This window comes from Siphateles boraxobius, unplaced genomic scaffold (genome assembly GCF_051911475.1).
Source record: "Siphateles boraxobius isolate OS27281-9 unplaced genomic scaffold, OSU_SipBor_1 46, whole genome shotgun sequence".
Lineage (NCBI taxonomy): Eukaryota > Metazoa > Chordata > Actinopteri > Cypriniformes > Leuciscidae > Siphateles > Siphateles boraxobius.
In genome coordinates this window covers 16,163,086-16,187,667 of record NW_027509097.1, presented here as the reverse complement: position 1 = coordinate 16,187,667, position 24,582 = coordinate 16,163,086, and the positions used below count along the sequence as shown (strand labels likewise).

The following is a 24,582-nucleotide window of genomic DNA, read 5'->3' as shown; positions in this document are numbered from 1 at the left end:
AAATAAATAAAAATAAATAATGGTGTATTCAGTAAGTTAACTTTACGTGCAGTAAATTCATAACAGTCAAAAAGCCATAACAGGACTGTTGGAGCTTGTATTATGAAAGAAAGTCACACCGGCACTTTCAAAGAACTGCCGCCTCCATGTGCCTCCTGTTGTGGTTCTGTTTTTCTCTAATTTAGTCAGGCTAGTTATCTGCTCTTCTCCCTTAATAACTGAGCCCGGGTATAAGGTAAATATTCTTCAGTATAAGAAATCAATATGATTTTTTTTAGATTTAACTAATGTTCCTGCGCTTTAATAGCTAGTTTGATGTAATGTATGAGATTAAAGCTAGGTAGCTAATGCTCTGAGCTAGCCTGAGCGGTGTATCAGCCAGTGCAACGTTACATAATATTAGCACGTTAACTGTGGGACAAAGTGAGCTCAGCATCATCTGTTTGGGGTTTATCGAGATGTAACAGCCCATTGTAAAATGAACGTTTTCATTGTCGGTATTCTAATGAATTTATATGTATAGTGACAGGCTAGCATATTAAGCTAATGTTACATTCCTGTTAATGAGTTAAAAAGTGTGGATGTAATACATATGTATACATAAATACACATGCTTGCGAGATCTAGCAGTTGTATGAAATGAACTGTATATGTTGGTGCTATTTTTTTATACCTGTTCATGTTTGAATAACTTTAATAGTACATAAAGCACAGGGAACGCAATGGCCTCTGAAGATATTGCTCAGATTACGGAGGCTCTGGCCAAGACTCATGTTGGAGAAGTGGAATTAAGTTATAAGGGACGAGGGCTGAAGTTGGACAATGCTGAGTCGGGTGAGTAAACCTCTCTGTTTGCAAATGTTTACATTCGCCATGTCTCAGTACATCAACACTCATAATTTTCCCTCCTTTTCTGTGATGTTGCAGTGAAAGAGATGGTGAAGGAGATTGAACAGTGTCAGGGTTTGCAGTCCCTCAGATTAGAGGGAAACACACTGGGGGTTGAAGCAGCACAGGCCATTTCCAAGGCTCTTGAAGCTAAAAGTGAATTGGAGGTACTTTTAAATGGCCATTAGACAATTTCACACTGATGTGCTATTTGCTTTATTTAATCTTAATTTTTTTTTAAAGCAATGTCATTGGAGTGACATGTTCACGGGTCGCCTTCGCTCTGAAATTCCACCTGCTCTGGTAAGAACATATTAATCTAAAAAAAGTTCAGTTTTATGTAATTGCTATGATTAAATATCTTATTTCCAACATTTGATTCAAATCTTCTAGAAATCATTGGGCAATGCTTTGATGACATCAGGGGCCAGACTGACTCACCTGGACTTGAGCGACAATGCCTTCGGCCCTGATGGTGTAAAGGGAATTGAAAGCCTCTTGAAGAGCCCTGTGTGCTACACCTTACGTGAGCTCAGGCTTAATAATTGTGGCATGGGCATTGGAGGGGGGATGGTAAGTTTAGGCTGAGATTAACTCAGAGATGCTGAGATGCAACTTTTTAAAGACAAACTCGTCATCCTTTGTTTATGCTAGTGAGATGTTTTTAATATGTCAAGTCTTTTTGAAACTCATGGAAAAGAGGGAGTATGTGATTTTAATTATTGATGTATATTCTTAAAGGTCCTGGCTTCTGCATTGACTGAATGCTACAAGCAATCTAGTGCAGCTGGCTCCCCCCTGAAGTTAAAAGTCTTCATAGCTGGACGTAATCGTCTGGAGAATAACGGTGCCACTGCACTTGCCAAAGCATTTAAGGTAATGAAGCAATGTTTATTCTTTCATTATTTATATATATATATATATATATATATATATATATATACACACACACATATACAGGGTTTGAACAAAGTCTTGTCAACACCCATTGTTATAGGGGTTAATGTTGCAATTATCTTTTGTTTACAATTTGTTAGTATACATTGTCCAGGTTGCATGCCTTTGTAGTACAAGTTGTGTTTTATATATATATATATATGTATATATATATATATATATATATATATATATATGGCTACTGAAAATTCAGCTTTGCTAAATAAAGTTTATTTTGAAATGTATCATAATAACATAAAAATAATTGTTAGTATACTTCACAATATTACTGTTTTTACTGTATAAGAGACTTCTTTCAAAAACATTACCCTGTGTAATAAAATAAAAGTATTTTATGTCTCTTTTTTTGTTCTATTTTTTTTACAGGTGTTAGGCAGTCTTGAAGAGGTCCATATGCCACAGAATGGAATCAACCATCCTGGTATCACGGCTTTAGCCGCTGCCATGAAGCACAACCCAAACCTCCAGGTCCTCAACCTCAATGACAACACTTTTACTAAGAGAGGATCGATAGCTATGGCAGAGGTAAGTTGTGCAATATGTCTCTGCATCATGTACAAAATGTGTATATGGCTAGAACAGGTGTTCATTATCAGCTGTGTGTAATTTTTTCCGTTTTCAGGGCATTAGGCACCTCCGTTGTCTTAAGGTCATCAATTTTGGGGACTGTCTGGTACGCTCAGAAGGTGCTATTGCTATAGCAGGGGCCCTTAGAGAGGGACTGCCATTCCTCAGGGTTAGTTAATGCATAATACCAACATTAAATCTTGATAAAACGCACACAAACACTTTCTTTCAATGACTCAACATCTTAGTGTTTTTTGTAATAGGCATTCTAAAAAAAATCTCTCGTGTAGGAGCTGAATTTGTCATTTGGAGAGATTTGCGAAGCTGCGGCTTTAGTAGTTGCAAAGGCTGTTCAGGGCAAAGCTGATCTGGAGAAACTGGACCTTAATGGTAAAGTATTTTTTGCTGTCACAGTATTTTATGACTATATACACAAAGGCCTCACTCAAAGCCAGTATTATAATTTTATAATGTTTTTTTATGTATAAATTATATTATTTTATATTATACTTCATGTTTACATTGCTTAAAGGTGCTCTAAGCGATGTTGGGTGACGTCACTTCTTGTTGACATTCGAAGTATTGTCAAACAAAACGGAGGCTGGCTAGACCCTCCCTCCTCCTCATCCGCGCATTAACCCCCCAAACCCCACCTCCAAATCCTTCTTGTCGGTTATTGGCTGGAACAGTTTATGTTTCGTGGTGCGGCTTAGCCCAGTTTGTTTTTGTTGCCGTTTGTGGAGCCTGTGGTGTCTGCAGAGACCGCGTTTTTTTTACAGTGTGTTCAGGGGACAGGCAGCTAGCGGATAGTGAGGAGATGTTTGCTGTATGTGACAAAAAATGTTTTGGGCTAAAATCATTCAATCAAATCACATCACAGTTTTGTTGCAACCAAACGAGGGACAAGCCTTACAAATTTGCTCTCGCTACAAACACTGATACTTGCATTGGATGGCTGTTGTTTTCAGTTTTTTTTTCTATGTATGTTGTATCTGCACCTATTCAAATAAACCATAAATAAACTCAGACCACCTCCTACAGGTAGTCTGGTTCAGTACCACCACTTTTTATGCGAACATGCTCTGTTTCAAGCTAAACTGCTAGTGTAAAACCCCCCTTAATAACAATGTGATCTTGCATAGTTTAAATAGTTTCTCTGATCTGTTGAATTCATTTAGGTGTCAAAGTCAGTTATTCTGTGGTAATTTGATCTTGTCTGGGTGCTTGTTTAGGAAACTGCTTTGGAGAGGACGGCTGTGAAGCTCTCAGGGAAGCGATGGAGAGCATGAACATGGAAGAGCTGTTGGGCTCACTCAGGTATATATCTGGGTCTTTGTGAAAAATGTAGCTCATTTGTCATGTGCAAATAAATTGAAGGCAAATGCATGTTTACTATATTTGAAATATTTTCACACTGAGAGTAATGAAAGATATGATTAATGCAGTGATGATGAAGGAGAGCCTGATGAAGATGATGGAGAGCCTGATGAAAATGATGATGATGCGGAGGAGGAGGAGGAGGAGGAGGAGGGGAAAGAAGAAGGTGATACAGAGGAAAATGGTGTCAATGGAACAAAAGAGATCATTGAAGAAAAGGTGATCCTAGCAAACATCTGCATCCCTGAATGAACCGCCAAACCTGATGTGTGTCAATAGCTGCTTTTCTATTTTACTTTGGCAAACCACTGATTTTTACTTGTCCACAGAAAGAGCCTCACTGCAGTTCTGAGTTTACATCCTTCCTCATCTCCCCATCGGCTGAGAAACTGATATCCTTTGGAGCCAAACGGATCCAGCTCATTGAGCAGGTACGGTGTTGAATTGTAAGGGCCAACTGTACATCAGGACAGTTTAACTGGTTCTCCAACCGCCTGAAATCATTTTCTCTTTTTTCTTAGGTTGATGTTTCAGATGCTAGTAAGGTGTCCGAAGTTTTTCTCAAGACCTCCTCAGTATATGAAGATGAACCGGAAGTAAAGCAAGCTGTTTTTGAGACCACTGGTATGAGCAACGTACTTACTACCATTCAAGTAAAAATTGAATAGTGTAGTTCACCTAAAAATGAAAATACTGCCATTATTTACTCATATTCCTCATGTCATTCAGATCTTTTTTCTTCTGCGGTTTACAAAACAAGATATTTTGAAGAATGTTGTTAATGTTAACCAAACCGTTTTAGTGACCATTGACATCATTGACAAAATCATACAGTTTTGGAAAAACATGGGGGTGAGCACTTGTTACTGAAAATGTTGAATGGCATTGTTTTTAAACCAGCCGTTCATCTTGTTGCATAGATGCCCTGTTGAGGAAAGCCTTTTCCAGCTCCCACTCTCAGTCTTCTAGTTTGATCTTTTCGCTGATAGTGAACCTGGGACTTTTAAAGGTACCACACGCTCTGACGTGATGTTCAGTTCAGTTTTTCATGCTTTTCTCCCCATTTTGTCGGTGGTGTAAATTGCTGCTGATTTCTTTTCCAGAGTCAAGATAAAAAGATAAAGAAGGTATCTGTTCTGCCTGGACACTTGCTCGCTTTGGAGCACGCAGCTGCACAGGAGTTTTTCCCAGCGGATCAGGCTGGCATTCTGGAAGCATTTGTGTCACGGTTAGTTTGTGTTCAACATATGATGTATGTCTAGTTTTGTTGAATTTTTCTGACCACCTGTACTGTAATAATAATGATACTTTAAGCTTTTGTATTTGTTTTGTTTTCCAGAAATGGCAAAGTCTTAGAATCCTGCTCCAGTGCCAGAGATGCTCTCAAGACTACATTGGTGAAAAGGACCACTGCTTAAATCTTAACCCTCAATACAGAGCCACTGAAATTACTTAATACGGGTCAAATGGTAATAATAAAAAAGAAGCTGGATAGAATACATGAAACTCTCTAAACTAATGATCTAGTTTATCTTTGGTCAGACCATTCTGGATCAATTTTGGCATGGAGATCTCAGACAACTGCAAAGTACAGTGATAAATAGTGCCTCATGAATATGAATTTCTTTACAGAAGAACTGTAGACAGTTGGAGTTGCTTTGAAGAGTGTTGTGTTGTTTTGTCTCTTTTTAGAAATACTAGGTCTATTTTTATACATAAAAGGGAAAATAGGGGGAAAAAGGCACTGGATGATAATTAGGGCTCAATTATCACATAAACCAAAATGATTATAATGTTATAGCTGTGAAATTTCTGAACAATGATTATAAAGCATGTTCACTCTCTAATGCCTTTGATATGTGCCATATTGTGAAATATTGGTGGCGGAATTTGTTTGAAACCAAATTCAAGTATAAACATGTAAGAGTCTTTGGATTGAAGTGAAGAAAGCAGTGAAAGTGAAGTAGCCTAAAATGGTTGGACATTAGTATATTTAATACTACAACTGGTATGCACTGAATATTATATTTGCAACATTCCAATTTGTTGATATTAAACTCTGCTTTTTCTTGAGAGGAAAATCGTGTCGTCTGTGTTTGTGTAATGTTCCAAATCTTCACATTTAAACCCGTTATTCACGCAAATGTCTTGCGATTATAAAGTCCTGTAGGTCCGCTTTCACTCCATTGCCCTTTTATGCAAGGCCTGAGTAACACGAATGCCCCGAGTTCAGTGAGCCTTGAGGACTTCGGTAAACCTGTAGGGCGATTTTCTCAGTATCTTGGTTCTGAAGGGAATATAGGTGTTGAAGCCTTTGCAGGGAACCTTCTCTCCTCCAGAAGTTTATTTATGGGAGACTGAGAACAGTGCGCGTCTTTGTGTGCAGCAGAGCAGCGGTCTGAAGTCTCTTGAGACTCAACGAGCATATTTCGCATTTGAAAATCAGTTTCTCGGCTGCTTCGTTCGGGCTGCCGTTTTCTCTTTAAAGAAACTAAAACGTTTTTAAATGATTTTCTCTGCATTTATTCAAGATTTTATTTTATATAAGTAGACTATTGTTTATTACTGAGGCCTATCATAACCTTTCATTTGATGGATAGTAGTAGATAGCTTACCGACAAGGTGCCGAATATTTGAAGACTATTGCTTTTTCAGAGTAAGTTGGTGAATGTTTTATTCTTGCAAAATATATTATGTACATTTAAAATTACACTTGACTTCAATTTGCTTAGACTAACAGCAGAAACATTTCTCTTCAAACTGTAAAATGAATCGTTCATGCCCAATAGCAAGGCAGATAGTCACAGCGGGGTAAGTTGTCACACGGAAAACCTGTCATTAAACAGTTTATTAAAATGTTTTCAACTAAGTGCAAACACTAAAACAACTATGAAACAGAAACATTAACGGAGAAGCAAAAATGTGATGCACAAATATCAGATTATTGTTTTGAACAACAATTCTGATCTACAAATTTATTTGAATCAAATTAATAGCATTTTAAACAACTTACCCTTGCCAAATTGTATCTATACAGTTCTACCTTTTAGTTAGTTCTGTATAGCTGAGTCTTGTTTTACTGTATCCCAGTGTATCTATTGTATTTGCTTGTTTACACTTATTGTTAAATAAAATCACAAAATGACAAATTTTAGAAGGTTTTAAAATATGTTGCTGCTAGAAAACCTTTGTGTACATATACTTCTGACTCAAAATCTTAGATATGGCTATTATGACAGAATCTGCTTGTCAGATTGGAGATTGGAGTTTGCTCCTGAAGTGCTTATTTTTACATTCAGTTGTGAGGCATTGAAGGAGCTGCATTCAACCATAAATTATATGAATGCCTCCAATCCAGCCAATTTAAACATACCAGTGGAACTCAATACACCAAATCCTCAAATTTTGCAGCATTAGCAAACTAATCCGGCAAAGTTTAAAGTAATCTGGCTGAGGGTTTTCTTACAAAGTAATCTGAAAACTCAAAAAGAGATGTTGCACATCTCCTCTTGTTTTACACAGAAAGATGTATAGCCTTCCCACGTTTCTGGCTATAATATTGTTTGCCCTGAAGATCCATACAGTGCTGCCAGGCAAATGCCCAACATTCTGTATCTGTGACAACATCCAGCTCACAGTTGCTTGTGTCAACAAGAATCTCACTCAGGTTCCACCTACCATTGATGAGGTAATTTGTGCAACACCGTGATTACCTAGTGCCTTATTTTTGCTGCATTTCTTTAAAATGACTTGCATTGTTTTAATGCTCTGTTCTGTATATCTCCAAGATAACAGTGAAACTGGACCTGAGAGGAAATTACTTGCTGGAGCTTCCTACAGGGGCGTTCACACACATACCTTACCTCACCCACCTGTCCCTGCAGAACAGCAACATCCGAAGAGTTCGGGAAGGAGCCTTCCGCAGACTTGGCCGGCTGGTCTTTCTTAACCTGGCCAACAACAAGATTGAGATCCTGTACCAGGTAAGACATGATGGATTGGCCTTTGTAGCTGTAACCTGGACAATCTTTGCATGCATCTCATAATTTTCTCTCCTTACAATCCAGGAGTCATTTGATGGGCTTTCCTCACTGAAGCAGCTGATTATTGACCGAAATAGAGTGGAGGAGATCCAGCCTGGGGCTTTTTCACAGCTTGGCCTTCTCAACCTCCTCTCCCTCACACACAACCAATTGGTGTACATTCCTAACATGGCATTCCAGGGTTTGCAGAACATCAAATGGCTACGTCTCAGTCACAATTCCCTCAATTATCTGGCTACAGAGGCGTTTGCTGGCCTCTTCACTCTTTCTCGTTTGAGCCTGGATAACAATGCACTGCAGTTCTTTCCCACTGAGACAATGACACGGTGAGCTTCAAGAAACATTCTGGGTTTAATAGTTATTGCATTAGGTGTCATGAATTAACAATGAATTGCAATCATCTGGACTTTAGCAGGTCTTAAAATTAGGTAAATACAGCCTCAGATGAACAACAACACATGACATATTACATTGTGTCATTATTTATTTACCAAAAATAAAGCCAAAATGGAGAAGTCGTGTGACAAACTAAATACACCCTGTGATTTAATACCTCGTAGAACCCCCTTTTTTAGCAGCAATAACATGTAATAATTTTCAATATGACTTTATCAGTCTCACATCGTTGTGGAGGAATTTGTCCAACTCTTCTTTACAACGTTGCTTTAGTTCATTGAGGTTTGTCTGCATCTGTTTATGCACAGGTCTCTTAAGGTCATGCCACAGCATTTCAATTGGGTTGAGGTCTGGGCTTTGACTGGGCCAGTGAAACATTCTACTCTTTTTTTGCTGTTGTGCTTTGGATCATTTTCCTGTTGCATGGACCAATTTTGGCCAAGCATTAGCTGTCGGACAGATGGCCTCACATTTGACTCTAGAATACTTTGGTACACAGAGGAGTTCATGGTCGATTTAAAGACTGCAAGGTGCCCCAGTCTATGGTTGCAAAACCAGCCCAAATCAACACCCCTCCACCACCGTGCTTGACAGTTGGTACTACGAGGTGTTTGTACTGATATGCTGTGTTTGGTTTTCGCCAAACGTGGCGGTGTGCATATGGCCAAACATCTCCACTTCTCATCTATCCAAAGGACATGTTCAGATGCAACTTTGCAAACCTAAGCCGTGCTGCCATGTTCTTTTTAGAGAGAAGAGGGTTTCTCCTGGTCACCCTTCCAAACAAGGCAGTCGTGGCCTAATGGTAAGTGTCAGACGTCAGACTTGAGGAAGGCACGTAACTCCCATTCCTTCCCCAGGCGCCGCAGCAAAAGGGTTTCCCACTGTTCCAGGTGTGTGTGTCCATGGTTTGTTGTGTGTGTGTTAACTACTCCTAATATGTGTGGACTAACTTAAGTGGGTTAAGTGCATAGAAAAAAATTCAGAGTATGGGTTACCATACTTGGCCTTCACGTCACTTACACTGAAAACAAAACATACTTGTTCAGTCTTTTTCTAATTGTACTGTCATGAACTTTAACATTTAAAATGTTAACTGAGACCTGAAGAGTCTGATATGTAGCTCTTGGGTTTTTGCAGTATCTCTGATCAGTGCACGGTCGGGCCTTTGGGTGAATTTGCTGGGATGTCCACTCTTGGGAAGATTGGTAACGGTCTTAAATGTTCTCCACTTGTGAATAATCTTCTTCACTGTAGAAAGATGGACTTCAGATTGTTTGGAAATGGCCTTGTAACCCTTCCTAGACTGATGGGCAGCAACAATTGCTTCTCTAAGATCATTGCATTGGGATTGTGTTAACACACTCCTAAATGATTCAGACCAGCAAACAGCCAAAACATCTGCTTTTAGAGTTGGTCACGCTTGCTGATGATCAGTTAAGGCATTTAATTAGCTGCGCCTGACTGCTACTCACCCTCTTAACTCCTATGGAGGCAGTAAGGGTGTACTTAGTTTGTCAGTAACAATTGAGCATCATTTAAACACCACAGCCTACCTAAGTATGTTTGCTGACCATGTCCATCCCTTTATGATCACAGTGTACCTACTTTATCTTCTAATGGCTACTTACAGCAGGGTAACGCGAAATATCACAAAGCTCAAATAATCTCAAACAGGTTTTTTGAACATGGCAATGAGTTCACTATACTGGCCTTCACAGTCACCAGATCGCAATCCACTAGAGCACCTTTTACTCATTATTTTCTTTCCTTCTCTCCAGACTTCCAGAAGTAACTCGCTTAGAGCTAAGCTACAACCCCATGACCTACCTTGGAGAGGAGTCTGTATCTATGCCCAAGCTCACTCACCTCCTCCTGGATCACAACTCCCTGCAAGATTTTTCGAACGCAGCTATCCTGCTCTCTCCTCGTCTCGCTCATCTGGACCTAAGCCATAACCAGCTGCGCGTCCTGCAGCCAATGGCCCCCGGCTCTCCCAAACTAACTCGCATCAATCTGGCAGGCAACCCCATCTACTGCAGCTGCTACATGCGGCCTCTGCGTGAGTGGGCGATACGGGAGCGCGTTCGCCTGGGTGGTACATGTGAAGGGCCTGCACATCTGTCCGATGAGAATCTGGAAGCGGTACAGCCAGTTGATTTGCGCTGTCAGAGCCAGGAGGCCATGCTGAGGGCTGAGCTGGAGGAGCAGAGAAGACTGCCTACACTGCCCACAACCCCACCCCCAGATAAAGTCAAATGCCCAGCCAACTGTGAATGTCAGGTGAGTGAAAACTTACTGGGGTTAATACAAACATAGTGACTAAAAGGTCTTTAGGTCAGTGACATGACGCTCTACCCCCAAAAATCCAAAAAGTTGTGTGGTTACAACACATGACATTTTTGAGTAATTAAACTGAAATATTTCTTGAAAATATTAAAATTTTGAAGTCCTATGAAACCAACATGAAGACTATGATTATGAACATTCCTATTAAATTGGCCCTTTTTTTAAACACATTCATCTTAAACACTAGTATTTAGTGTTATTATAAAACATTTTATTTATCATTTCCGAAGTCTTAAAATTAACAAAAGCTTAAAATTTATGTAGACATCTAAAAAACTTGTTCAAAAAATGTAAATACAAATGTGAAAATACAAAATAAAATATAATTCAAAATATTAACAACTATAATAGAATAAAAATGATTCTGAAATAACACTGACACACATTGTCATTGACCCACATATATTTTGTAGGCTGACAGCCACCACTCTTCTTGCGAAAACAAAGGCTACACCAAGATCCCTCGTGGGTTTTCACCAGACACACGATTGCTGGACTTGCGGGGCAACCATTTCCACTACATCCCAGCGAACAGTTTCCCAGGAGTTGCAGAAGTGGTTTCCCTTCATTTGCAACGCTGCAAGATCCATGAGGTAGAAGATGGGGCTTTCAATGGTATGAAGAGTCTAGTCTACCTCTACCTCTCAGAAAATGAGCTTACTTCATTGAGTCCCGAGGCGTTTAAGGGGTTGCCCCGCCTCACTTACCTCCATCTGGAAAAGAATCGTTTCACCCAGTTCCCCAAAGGAGCATTTAAGCTGTTGCCTGGTCTGCTAGCTCTGCACATGGAGGACAATGATATTGCTAAACTTGAAGCAGGACTCCTGACCGGCGCTAAGAAACTGAGGGGCCTCTATCTCACTTCCAACGCCATCACAGCGATTGCTCCTAGGGCCTTTGATCCTGCACCTGACTTGGATACTCTTCATCTAGGCAGCAACAAACTGAAGGAGGTTCCTAGCGAGGCCTTTTCTAAAGCCAGCAGCCTAGCAGAGCTTAATCTCTCTCGTAACCCTATTCGCTGGATCGGAGCTGGAGGTTTTCAGTCAATCGCTGTCACACTTAAACATCTTTACCTTAATCAAATGGGTTTAGAAAAGGTAAGGAGAAAACCATTTCTAATGCTACAACAAGAACGCCAAACTCGGTTTAAATCTCTCTTTCCTTTTGAAGATATCTAAAGATTCTCTGGCAGGACTGGGGTCTGGTCTGCGGAGTCTGTTTCTTGAAGGGAACCAGCTTGAGGAGCTGCCGAACTTGAGTCCACTCACAGGACTCGAGGTCATAAACTTGGCAGAGAATCCACTGCTCTGTGATTGTCCACTGCTGCCTCTTCGCAAGTGAGTTTTGCTTGGTAAATGTACACTACCGTTCAAAATTAAGGGGTCACTACGACCTTTAATTAACAAAGATGCATTTTAGTGATCATAAGTTATATAAATACAAAATACATTTATATACTTTTTTTTTACTTTCTCTTCATCCTGAAATTTGTTTTATCATGGTTTCCACAAAAATATTAAATCAGCACAACTGTTTTCAACATTGATAATAATAAATTTTTCTTACCAAATCAGCATATTAGAGTGATTTTTGTAGGACCATGAGACACTGAAGACTGAAATAATGGCTGCTAAAAATTCAGCTTTGCCATCAAAAGAATAAATTATAATTTAAAATATTTTAAATAGAAGTTTATTTCTAAAAATTTTAATAATATTTTACAATTAGTTTTTACTGTATTTATTAAAAAAAAAACTGTCCTGTGATTTAAGGCCCCAAAATACTCAGAGCATCCTTTTTCATTATTCGCTTAGAGGTATAAAGTTTGCAATACCTTTTCAGCAATATACTGTTGGCGAACATCCCAACACCGGATGAATCTGTATGAATATGTAAATATGTCCTGCAAGCTTTTCTCTCAAAAACACAAAGACAGAGGTGAGAAAACAGCGGTTAAGAAAGCTTCTGATTGTGGTTATGTGGATGTTTGCACAAGCTCTGCAATTCGGCACTATAGTCACGTCGTGTTAATTTATATACCACTGTATAATATATTACTTTAAAGCAGGCTTTACAGTGTTAAACATGAAAAAAACAGTGTCAATGTTGCTTTCAATTATAACAAGAACTTCAATTTCTGCTACAAAGCAGCTCTCCACTTTGTTCATGTTTTTATTTGCATATGACCTCAACGGACTAAAGTCGGAGCACCAGTGCACTCATACCTATTATGTAATCGCCATGAACCAATGGTAGTTTGAAGGGTTTTACCAGCCAGAGCAAAGTTTCCTTTGGCAAGCTGTTTCCAACTCCCAAAACAAACTCCAAACGAACTTCGTTTTAGCCTGATTTTGTTGGAAATGTTCCCACACCTTTCTTCGATAATGCTTGAAGTACACTACCAGTCAAAAGTTTTGGATCGGTAAGATTTTAATGTTTTTAAAAGAAGTTTCTTTTGCTCACCAAGGCTGCCTTTATTTGATTAAAAAGAAAAAAGAAAACCCAAACAACAACAGTAATATTGTTAAATAGGTAACGCTTCCTTTTACAGTATGTTAACTTACATGTACTTACAGTGTACTTACCTGAGAACGTACTGGGTAATATAAGGTAAGTACATGGGTTAAGGTTAGGTTTAGGGGTAGGTTCAGGGTTAGTACCTAGTTGCTACCCAGTTATTGTAATAACTCTAGTAAGTACATAGTATGTACATGGGGAACAGGACTGTAAAAGGAAGCGTTACCGTTAAATAGTATGACAATTTATAGTGACTGTTTTCTATTTTAATATATTTTAAAATATAATTTATTTCTGTGATCAAAGCTGAATTTTCAGCATCATTACTCCAGTCTTCAGTGTCACATGATCCTTTAGAAATAATTCTAATATGCGGATTTGATGCTTAAAAATGATAAATTTTCAGGATTCTTTGATGAATAGAAAGTTCAAAGAACAGCATTTATTTGAAATATAATCTTTTGTAACATTATACATGTCTTTATTGTAACTTTTGATCAATTTAATTCATCCTTGATAAATAAAAGTATTGATTTATTTTATTTATTTCCCCCCAAAAATAAAACACTTACTAAGAATTCTTACTGACCCCAAACTTTTGAACGGTAGTGTTTAATGTTACAAAAGCTTTCCATTTCAGATAAATGCTGTTCTTTTGAGCTCTATTCATCAAAGAATCCTGAAATTAAAATGTAGATGACTTTTCAACATTGATAATGAGAAATGTTTCTTGAGCATCAAATCATGAAATTAGAATGATTTGTTGATAGTATGTTTAGTAATGATGCTGAAAAGTCAGCTTTGATAACAGGAATTTACACTTTACTTTATATTCACATAGAAAACAGCTGTTTTCAATTGTAATATTTCATAATATTACTGTTTTTGTTGTATTTTAATCAAATAAATGCAGCCTCGGTGAGCAGAAGAGACTACTTTTAAAAACATTTAAAAAAATTGCAATCCAAAACTTTTGATTGGTAGTGTATATCGGACCTTTACTTCAATATGATACATATGACCCTTCTATTGTTCCTTCTGCTTTTAGGTGGATTGAGCAGGTGAATCTGAAAGTCAGAGCCACCTGTGGCCACCCTCCAGAACTCAGAGGTCAAAGGGTCAAAGACGTCCATGTTTTTAAGAGCTGCCCAGGGGAAAAGCCTCCTACTCAGGACCCCAAACCAACTAAGGCCACAAAGACTGAATCTGCTCTAATCAGTCCTCCAAAAGTCATTAAGATAGTTAGAGCCAAAGGCAAAAGTGTAAAACCTAAAACAGTGCAGAAAAGGACCATGAAGAAAAGGAATTCAGTGTGATCCTGCTGTATTTACACTGCATTTATGTTTCAATTACAGATTTGCGCAAAACTTTTAGATTTTTTCTAAATGTTGACAAAAAAATTGCGAAATGACGGAGTTTCCATTAACCGATGTTATGCGACTAAAACGTAATTTTTTCCTCTCGTGATAAGTCATTCCAAAAATCTTGGCGACGGATGTTGGTAGGTTTACGTTTATCCCAGCCACTGCACTAGCCATTACTATTAATCAACGGAGACGTATATGTGTTATGTAAGCATTAATGGTCAGGAAAGACCCTTATACTTGGAGCGGCTGGTGTTTCTGGGTGTTTCTGCCTCATATTTGCTTTGAGGTCTTGATTGTGGCATTTCTTTGAGGTTTAGAATCCAGTATTCCTGTAATTCTTTTGTCTTTTATGAAATTTAATAAAGAACTCCGTCTCGTATTCTGTCCAAACATACAGTGTCATCTACGTCAGGTGGCCTGTAAATGCGCAAAAACTGTTTTCATTGCAGTTTTGCAAAATATTTCTTTTTCGAATTGCCTGAAAAACCACCTTTGCATTAAATGGGAGTTTTTGCGGAATTTACGTTTTTCCATTGGGCATATTTTTAATTTGCGCAATTTGAAAGGTAACGGAAATGCGGCTAGTTAGGGTGCTAGTTTATTTATGACTGTTTAGAGTGTAGAATTAACCTGCTTAATGCACAGTTTAAGTTTGCAAGCGATGTACTATGCTGGTCAATAAAAATTATAATATTAAAACTTTTTTAAAACCCTTAAAAACAACTGATCTACCGTGTCATAAAAATGTTCTGTTTTTAACATTTATGATGAATCTTTAAAGGCTTATGGAAATTTGTCATTTTAATTCAGTATCTTCCATATTATACAATAATTCTGTATTGCAAGCATCTACATTACTCTGTAAGCTTCAATTCTGTTGCGAAAAATGAATTAAAGTCAGAAAATGCCTTAACACAACTTATGTCATTTTAATACAAGATTGCAAAAAATGTGCACTGTATAAAAATAACAATATCGCTCAACTATACCAGTTGTTTTACACTAACAGTTTGGTTAATGAAATAACTACCAGTGTTATTAATAAAAAAAACTAAAAAATAAAGTAGTGATCACTGGGAACGACAGGTGGTGGGTTAAACCGAGACGTCTTCCTGTTTGAAGATTGTTAAGGCAGCTGGGTTGGCGCTTTCTTTGCTTTGTTCACTGGATAATATTGGGGTTTCCATTTCCTCCACTTTCACTTTTACTGCAATAACTGTATTAGAGAGAGAGATAGGGAAGCCATGTCAGAACTATATTTAAAAAATAATTGTTCTAATTTAAGAAGAAATGCTACATACTTTTGTCCTCAGGTTCAGCCTTTATTTGTAAGACGGGGGCTGTGACGGAGGGTTTGCCTGCCTCTTGTGGTTGATTTGTGACGTTTGGTGCCCCTTGTGGTTGATTCGTCTCTGGATTCTCATTACGCTGAGTAGGCTGGGTTTTAGATGTGCATTTATTTGTGTTTTTCTTTACAAATCTCCGTCCTACAGTCACAAATACAGAATAGTATGAGAATGAAGGGAAGATAATTTCAACACAATGCAAATCTATTCAAGGGGAATTTTATGAAAGTGATCATCATGTGCTTTAATTGTCTATCAAAATTTAATATTTATTCTTTAAAGAAGAAACTAAGAATAAAATGAAAGAAAACATACTCCTTTTCCCCATAAAAGGTTTTGCCTTTTTGCTTGTGTTCGAGCGTTCCTGACCCTGAGGTGGTTCTACACAGAGAGCACAACATAACATGAAAATCATATTTTGGAGGGAATACTGTGAAAATTACAATAATCTACCTGGTCCGATGGGTGGCTGCAGCTGGTAGCCAGTGATTTCACACCAGCCCACAGGATAGATTTCAGGGGACTGACAGTCTACCCATTGATCAAACTCAGGCTCCCAGCCATCAAAGTGGAGAAGGAGAAGCCGGCCTACGCAGCGCCTAACAGTGGCCACACACACCAGCCGGGGCTCCATGAGGTCCACTGCCTCTAGCTTCATACCTGGGGTAAAGCCGTGGCCTACATCATCCTGGAAAAGACGTATGAGGAAGGGACCACAAGACCAGCTTAAAAAACATTAAACCCACATCTCAATTGTCAAAAGGTTTACCGTGTTGAAAAGTCTTCGTGGAGCAGCTAGATATCCTGTTTCTTCTAAATAGTTTGCCCATGTGAAAGTAGCATGATCATAACCTGATGAGTAAAGAGACAATATCAACAAACACTGTATGAAATTGCAAATATAGGCTCTTTGGCTTCAATATTGATTTTTGTTGCAAGAAGACCGCATGAATAATTGATTGAGCACATTACCAGGAGGTAGAGTAAGAGGGATGTCGTTGCTCTCGCAATATCCAACAGGTAAAATGGCATGTGAGCTGGCATGGTAGCAAAACCAGTCAGAACCGTCACCGATCTCGACACCATCAATGCCTACCATTATGTATCCATCCAGCAACAACTGAGCAATAAGATAAGCCAGGTCGGTGCAATTACTTTTAACAAGGTAATGTGCAATATTCATTTAAAGTCATAAATAAATAGTGGCTGTGTCGTACCTTACGGACTGATGCAACGCAAATATTCCCAAGGTTCAGAGGATCAACTGCTTCAAGTTTCATGCCTTCCTCAAAAAACGTATTTCCCAAATAAACGGTCCTTAACTGTTTGCATACAGCAAGGAATTATAAATACTAGATGATTACATGACAAGATTTTTAAACTAACATTAACACAAAATGAAAACAAAATTTTGACAATATTTTAGTTCATGATATACGCACTAACCTTCTTAAACTGATCTGGCACACTGTTTTGAAGGACTTTTCGAAATGCTGGATGGCTACCCATGTTGACATTCACATCTGTGTCAGAAAAACCATGAATGACATCATTACAAATAACCTAATGACAAAAATACAGAGTGAAGAATATGGAAAAATAAAAGTTATTTTATCTCACACAGTTGTTTAGTTTTGTTCCACATTATTTTCTTTTTTGGGCCTCCATACAAAAATAATATATATATTTTTAACCCCCCCCCCCCCCCCCCCCTTTTTTTTTTTAAATGGAGCCCCCGCACGCAGGGATGGGCAGTATTTATGACACATGTATTTCAAATATAAAATTGTATTTTGTTATTTGTATTTGATAGGGTTGATGAAAATGGCTTCATACTTTGTATAAAAATACTTTAGTGTTTTGTATTTTTGTAGTTTTAAAATATTTTCTAAGAAGTCTACATGATGGCATCATAAAAATGCAGCCTCTGATTGGTGCCTACTCAGTAGTTTGCCCAGATCTGTTGAGATCAGAACAGAAAATTGATCCATATCGAAGAAAGTGGTCAAGGAAAGAAACGTGCAGGCTGCCAGCTTTCGATACATTCTTTGCATAAATTGCTATAATTTTTAAAAGTTCATGTTAAGTTTTGATGTTCGTTTTAGTAGCCTCGGCTAAATAGTTAACCAATTTACATAATGTTCTTGAAAACTTTTATACCGAGCTGATTTGTCTGGTTTGTGTGCGTCTGCGCGTCCCTGTGTGTGTAATAAGCAGAATGTACAGGAGTTCTGGACCCACCTATAGGCTCATATTACTAATGAGCCCTTTACATAATAAAATAATAAAATACTGTGCCATTGACTTTAGACCAGGTTTCAGTTGGTCAATGGCACATTCAATTTCAGTTGCCTCAAAATAGCAACGCACCAACAATGTGCCTGAACACACCTCGTTTTCAGACCAGTTTTCATGGGTGTCATGGGCGCAAATGCATTTGCTATTTAAACAACGTGGCAAAGGATGTTGAAATGATAACTGCTTCAGGCTGAAACTAGCAAAAAACACTTGCGTCGCGCCTGGCGCCGCATTGTGCCGAGTGTAAGGCCAATTAAGTCAGTGTTGATGATGCAAAGTAGGCCCTTCATTCCCAAACACCAAGTAACTAAATAAGGATACAATTATGTCTCATTCACAAACTTTTAAATATTAAACTGCTGGTTACTTCGTCTAAAACTAACCTTCGTCTGGGAGATTACAGGGATATGTGAATATTTGATCTGTTAACTCATGACTCGGGCAGAGAAAAGCTGTTGCTTTTAAACATTGTAAATCAACTGAGTCAGTGTAATGGTGAAGGGATAGATCAAATAGGCCAATTGATAGGTTTTGCAAATAAATGTCAAAAGTATTTTTTTTGTATTTTTAAAATACAGTAGTTTATTTTGATACATGGTGTGGCTGATGCATTTTGTAGTTCATTTTGATACACTTTAAATTAAGGTATTTGTTATTTTATTTTAAAATACATTTTGATGCATCTTTGCCCAACACTGACCGCACGTAACATATGGAAGAAAACATACTGTGACCACAAATCAAGAATTTGATCCCAGGATTTATTAATTCGTTCCCACGACTTACAACCATTTATCTAAAACAAGAGAACAATATAATCCGTTATCGGAACCAATTCTTTTTTTAAACCATATTTTTATCTGTCAAATATGAAAGATAACAAGAAAATCCATTACTTACATAATGTACTACTTACATAAACTTCCTTCCCATCCTCCCCTCCCTCAGCATTCACAAATTGAATTACAAAAACCAATGGAACAAATCCATGGCCACAATATCAATATATGCAATTTTTTCCCTCTCCACGTACTGTGCGAAGCTCTGTATTTTTCAACTCATATAAAGCTTTCAGACTCTTCATGTTTGTACTGACATTTTGTCTATCTGTGGGTTTCTAGGCTTGACTCAATCCATAAATGCCAGTTTCTTCTCACCTGTTTCTTTGATTGAGTGCCCCACTCTTTCAGACCAGCCAACAGGGTGTACTAGAGGACTCTGCGTGTGACACCAGAAATCTGAGAGCACCTCGCCTGAGGGTCCCAGTCCCCCATCCTCATACAGCAGTCTGAGTCGCCCTCCTATGACAGTATCCACCACTGCCAAACGGGTACGGCTCACCTGCGAGCGATCGACCACCTCAACACGAACCCCCTGTCTGAATGTACACCTCAAACTATCTGCCATCTGAAAAACATACAGACGAGAAACAGGGGAAGACAGTTATGCAGCAATTAAAGAAAATCAGATGGCATCAATGGTTTACTATTTTTCCATTGCCTTCACCTTGACATGAAAGTCAACAGGAAGTGTATGTGCTCCAACTAGTCTCTCCATCAGGTAGGATTTCCAGTCTTTAATATGCTGGTGGACCTCTGTAGGACAAAACAATGGTCAAGATTTAGCATTTTTATGGCATTTATACCTAATGACCTACGGTGTAAACACTCACCTTGAGGAGGGACCAGGAGCTTGCTATTCACTGCACACCAGCCTATAGGATGAACATCAGCCGTGGCTATGTTACACCACAGGTCATGGCTGTCATCATCCTCAAAACCCTCATAGCGCAGAAGAGCCTTATAGCCTGAGAGAAACACATCACATCATACAATATATTTGACAAAGAATGAATCAATTTATCACACAACATCATATTAGTCCCCATAATTAAAGCAAATGTTTTATTAAAATAACATTTATTAAATTCCAAACTACTCTTTAAATGTGTAACTTTAAAATCTCTTGGTTTACATTTACCAATAACTTCCAAAAACCTGTCCGGAGTCATCTGTTTATGAATCACAGTACACTATATTTTTTGTTTTTAACTGGAAACAGTATTGTATTGTTTCTTAATGTTTTTTGTATATTCATTTGCGGTTACCACTTACCAGTCTGTTAAACTCATTGAATTCTATTCGGACTGCAACTCAAAACTTAGGTAAAATAAAATAACTATGAAGTACAAATTCAATATTCATCTTTTCACACCGAGGACAACCGAAGGACTCATACACAATTATTAAAAAAAGGTGAAATAATTCACTGATGCTTCAGAATGAAAGACAATGCATTAAGAGCCAGGGGTGAAAACCTTTGAAAAGGATGAAGATGTGTTAAAAAATAAATAAAAAAAAAATAAAAAAAATTTAAAGATCTTTTTTTGTTTCCATTTAGCACTGCCCTTCAGAAGCTACTTGCATGTTTCCCAGAAGACAAAAGTACAATTTATCCTGATCTTCACATTCAAAAAGTTTTCACAATATTACTTTTACTGTATATTTGATTAAATAAAAGCCTTGGTGAGCATAAGAGACTTCTTTCAAAAGTCTTATCAACCCCAAACTTTTGAATGGTAGAGTAATTTAAAAAATATAATATATTCATATTTTAATATAATAATAAAATATAATATCTATTTGCCGTAGGATTCAGCTGTGGTGGAGGAAACAAGAGTTTATCTACCTGTCAGCTGTACAACAGTGGCGATCCAGTACACCTTACTAGGCAAGGCTGTATGGGTGTTCAAAACCTCCACTTTTAACCCAACATAGATGTCGTCCCATTGAGCGCAGAGTGGTGCCTGTGAAATGGGCAATAATGTTTTGACCATAATAATGCAATAAGTATAATATGAAGGAAATTTACACAAATAGGTAATATATCATGGTTTATTACATCTATCACATTTATCTATCAGGTACATTTCCGGAAGAAGTTCTGTGGATAGAAATCACTCACGTGTCTGAAGCAGGATACAGGAGCAGCGAGGAGGCCACTTTTCTCAAGGTAACTACCCCAGTCAAATCCAGCTAAAGTAGCTTGGAAGAAGACAGGGCAATATGAACATTAAAACAGTCAAAATTGTATTTGTAAAGCTAACTGTAGTAAAAAGCAAGAGGGATGTGTGTGTTTTCTTACCATCTTGTCCAAATGCTCTGCTCTCCTGATCCTGCTCATTGGCCTTTGACTGCAGAGCCTCAGTCTGTGATTTCAGACACAGTTTGTGTGATGACTTCCTTATGGGCTGCCTTCCCTAAATACAAAGACAGAAAAAAAATGAATTACTGTTTGAATAAGTATGTATATAATTCTATGCCAGAAAACCCTACCTGGAGCCGTGCAAGAATTGAGGCTTTTCTGGAGCTGGATGAGTATGAACGTGAGCAGGACAAACTGCAGAAGCGCTTGGACCTGGAGAAGAAGGTGTTTGTAGTGCCACTGGTTCCACACATTTCACAATTAACTGCAGAGACATGAAATTGAGTGGGGTTTACATAAACTTTTCCATCTACTTGTGTGAGTTAATTAATATAGGGGTTGCTGAATCACCTATTCCGTCATTTTCTGCCGGAGAAGAAAGTGTCACAGGATTATTTACACTGTCATTGCTGGAATTCGGCTGTTTGTGGTCTGCTCCATCAAATATTTGCTCTTCTCCATCGTTCTGATTGTCATTCATAAATGTCTCGTCCTGTTCATCCTTTTGAAAGAGCAAAGTTATTTATTCATTAATCAAAAATATGTTTAAAATTATATGCATGGCAATAGCAACACTATCAAAACTGGAATGAATCTGCAGCAGTCAGGTGGTACAGTACAGTTCAGTGCTCTTTAAGTTGTTTTTTGTTAATTATTGTAATGTTATGTGCTTTGAGACATGAGTTAGATTAAGGCCATCTCTCATGAGGCTTTTCTGTGCTCCCTGATGTGTTGTGATGCTTTCTAAGCTAGCCGGATATTGCTAGCCTCTCTGAAAATTGCCTAACCTACCTTTAAGCAAATGCCTTCATTGAAAAGCCATTGCTGTGACAGAAAAACGTCAAAGACTTAATTAAGTTTTTGGCAGAATATGTAAGTTTATCCACACAGCTTAAACATTTAAAGAAAACAAAGGGAAAGGCTATCTTGTACTAAATTACTCTATCTACAGTATTTGTGAAATTCTTGCTAACTTCCTGACCAGTGATTTATGGTTAAAATGGTCAAATGTTTGCCCAAGATTGTACATTTCGAAATCTATTAAAATATAAAAGTTATTTAATATTGTAATAATATTCCACAATATTGCTGTTTTTACTGTATTTTTGATCAAATAAATTCAGCCTTGGTGAAAATCCAAAATTATGACCTATAGTATTCATGTCTCCCAGTCTTAGGCTTTTTCAAAGATTCTACAACGAAACAAAGGGGTATCAGACACTCACTGATGCAAACTGTTGAGGTTCAGTGGTCACTCTGGGTTTCCTTCTCGTACTGCACGGTGGTCGGATAAAAACAGTCGGGACAGCTCCCTCCTTCAGTCTCAGCCCTTTAAATCCCATTGTCTTTGCAAAGGCATAAGACTTCGGATCAAAGCAGTCCCTGCTGAAGTGCTCAGAGCATAAATGAGAGTACGTCTTGGCGATCCAAGTTTTGCGGGTCTTCTGGACCTGTTTCTCCCATTTGCGGAACTCCACCGGGTCTTTGGGAAATCTGAACATCGAGACATTCTGCCCGCTGAACTTCCCACAACCATAAGCAACGCATTTGTTGGGCATTTGTAATTTTTATTTTATAGAGAGGTCCTCAGCGTCTTCAGGGATGCAGTCTGCAGCTGGCTCCAAAGGTTGACTGCGAATAACGTTTAAGAAGCAATAAACTACTTGAACATTTCAACTAGATAATAACATTATATTATACCACGTTGGTTTACTGTTTCTTGCACTCATTCAATGGTGAAAGCATATAAACAAAGCTTTGAAGATTAAGAACATTAGATAGTTCTGTATAAATGGTAAAATATTACTAAAACAGACGAAGTTTCAAAGCAATATGGACATTGCTGTGTGTAAGAGAAAGCATTTCTTACCTGCTTTACCTCTTAGAAAATCCAGTGTACAGTGGATTGCTCATCGTGAACAGCGCATTAGCGCCATCATCCGGACTGGAGAATTAGATTTAATATTCCAAAATGGTTTTATTATACATGTCTGATTTGATACAAGCTGGTTGTTTGTTATATGATGTGATTAGTAAAACCCTTAACCAACTTAACAACCCTTAACCAACTTAACCACTCGTAACCAACCATTCAATTTTCATCTAAACGCGTCTGTTTACCGTACGGTTCCATGGTGTAATGGTTAGCACTCTGGACTCTGAATCCAGCGATCCGAGTTCAAATCTCGGTGGAACCTGGCTTTTCTTTTTTTGTGAGGTAAGTACAAATCAACTAAGTTTTACTTAATACTGCGATAGTTTGAATAACTATGAGCTAGTTGTGTTTTGAGGACCTCATATGACTGTAAGAAATAATTATTACAAGTCAAATGCTGAGACAGTCTATGGCCCACTGAGCAGTTTTTGAAAAGTCAGCCAATTTCCATTAAACAGATGAAAGACCAAAGAAGATATCAAGACCATTATTAAGAGGTGTGAAATAAATATCACTTGGAGGCTTCTTGCCTGAGGGAAAGAGTTGATTGTTCTTGGAAAATTTTACATAATGTTATCTTGCCTCTGAGAAAGGGTTGGCCATTAATTGGTAGGATTCCACAATTAGAGATAAAGGCGAGAGAAGTAAAACTTAATTGTGGGAAACAGGAGGGGTGAATCTTTCTTGGTTATTGCGACATAACAGATAAGAAAAATGTATAAGAATGGCACTCTGGCCAGAGACAAATTCAGATGTCTTGCAGGCACCTCGGCTTTGTTGCTTTTTTCAATAAAGTCTTATTTTGACTTCTGGAACTTTGCCTCTTGAGCTTCATTAGCAAGAAATAGATGACTTTTCTCCACAACACCAGCAAATTTACTGTAAGTGGTAAATTCTTGTTTTCTTCCTCATATCCCCTTTATTAGTGATAAAATGTTAATTCCTTATTTAAAAAAAACTTATAGCCTATACTTAAAATGATACTTATACAAATTCAGTATTACCAGGCTATAGAAGCTCAGCTGTACCTGTATATGCAGCTCCTATTTTTTACTTAGCTGAACTGTGTCAGCAATGATGTAACATTACTAACACTTCTATAAGTGAAAATATACATTTCCTTCTATTCAATATATTATGGTTCATTCCCAGCAGCATGCTCGCACAAGTTCTCAAAATGGCAGGAAATTAACGAACTTGAACGTTTCCTTTGTAAGCAGAGATCCCGTCAACCTGTGAAGGCCTTGTCGACATGATAGCCAATGGCACAGATCCTCAGCAAAGACCACAAGAACCAGACAGGTCCTTCGCACAGATCATACGGCCAGCTTCGG

General features: G+C 38.1%; 3 protein-coding genes and 1 non-coding gene across 10 annotated transcripts; 3 read left to right on the top strand and 1 right to left on the bottom strand.

Annotated features, from left to right (window-relative positions):
- Positions 1–97: 97 nt before the first annotated feature.
- On the top strand, positions 98–5,870 carry rangap1b (Ran GTPase activating protein 1b). 3 transcript variants are annotated; one of them, XM_077201048.1, is made up of 16 exons: positions 98–235; positions 701–834; positions 928–1,055; positions 1,132–1,191; positions 1,282–1,461; positions 1,630–1,764; positions 2,212–2,370; positions 2,468–2,581; positions 2,703–2,802; positions 3,645–3,729; positions 3,858–4,008; positions 4,119–4,220; positions 4,311–4,413; positions 4,710–4,798; positions 4,893–5,017; positions 5,129–5,870. In XM_077201048.1, exons 2-16 carry the CDS (start codon positions 723–725, stop codon positions 5,205–5,207), a joined length of 1,722 nt encoding a protein of 573 aa, XP_077057163.1. In that variant the 5' UTR covers positions 98–235; positions 701–722; the 3' UTR covers positions 5,208–5,870. The 3 variants fall into 3 exon arrangements, with proteins under 3 accessions (XP_077057163.1, XP_077057165.1, XP_077057164.1); XM_077201050.1 differs by having other exon boundaries at positions 124–235; positions 710–834; XM_077201049.1 differs by lacking the exon at positions 98–235 and adding an exon at positions 389–460.
- A 104-nt stretch (positions 5,871–5,974) lies between these two features.
- On the top strand, positions 5,975–15,527 carry chadlb (chondroadherin-like b). Its single transcript, XM_077201047.1, has 8 exons — positions 5,975–6,445; positions 7,312–7,477; positions 7,578–7,772; positions 7,857–8,158; positions 10,010–10,511; positions 10,991–11,677; positions 11,751–11,917; positions 14,146–15,527. The coding sequence occupies exons 2-8, from the start codon at positions 7,316–7,318 to the stop codon at positions 14,411–14,413; spliced, it is 2,283 nt and encodes a 760-aa protein (XP_077057162.1). The 5' UTR covers positions 5,975–6,445; positions 7,312–7,315; the 3' UTR covers positions 14,414–15,527.
- l3mbtl2 (L3MBTL histone methyl-lysine binding protein 2) lies at positions 15,370–23,276 on the bottom strand. Of its 5 annotated transcripts, XM_077201042.1 has the most exons (19): positions 23,183–23,276; positions 22,539–22,944; positions 22,105–22,137; positions 21,664–21,814; positions 21,444–21,577; positions 21,253–21,367; positions 21,073–21,152; positions 20,797–20,914; positions 19,781–19,915; positions 19,615–19,703; positions 19,266–19,515; positions 17,257–17,333; positions 17,028–17,132; positions 16,783–16,930; positions 16,580–16,662; positions 16,264–16,498; positions 16,126–16,191; positions 15,766–15,951; positions 15,370–15,680 (listed from the first exon to the last, which is right to left on the bottom strand). In XM_077201042.1, exons 2-19 carry the CDS (start codon positions 22,869–22,871, stop codon positions 15,559–15,561), a joined length of 2,460 nt encoding a protein of 819 aa, XP_077057157.1. In that variant the 5' UTR covers positions 22,872–22,944; positions 23,183–23,276; the 3' UTR covers positions 15,370–15,558. The 5 variants fall into 5 exon arrangements, with proteins under 5 accessions (XP_077057157.1, XP_077057159.1, XP_077057160.1 ...); XM_077201044.1 differs by lacking the exon at positions 22,105–22,137; XM_077201045.1 differs by lacking the exon at positions 22,105–22,137 and having other exon boundaries at positions 23,192–23,211.
- Positions 23,277–23,438: 162 nt separating this feature from the next.
- trnaq-cug (transfer RNA glutamine (anticodon CUG)) lies at positions 23,439–23,510 on the top strand. The gene has a single exon. It is a non-coding gene; the product is annotated as a tRNA-Gln (tRNA).
- Positions 23,511–24,582: the final 1,072 nt, after the last annotated feature.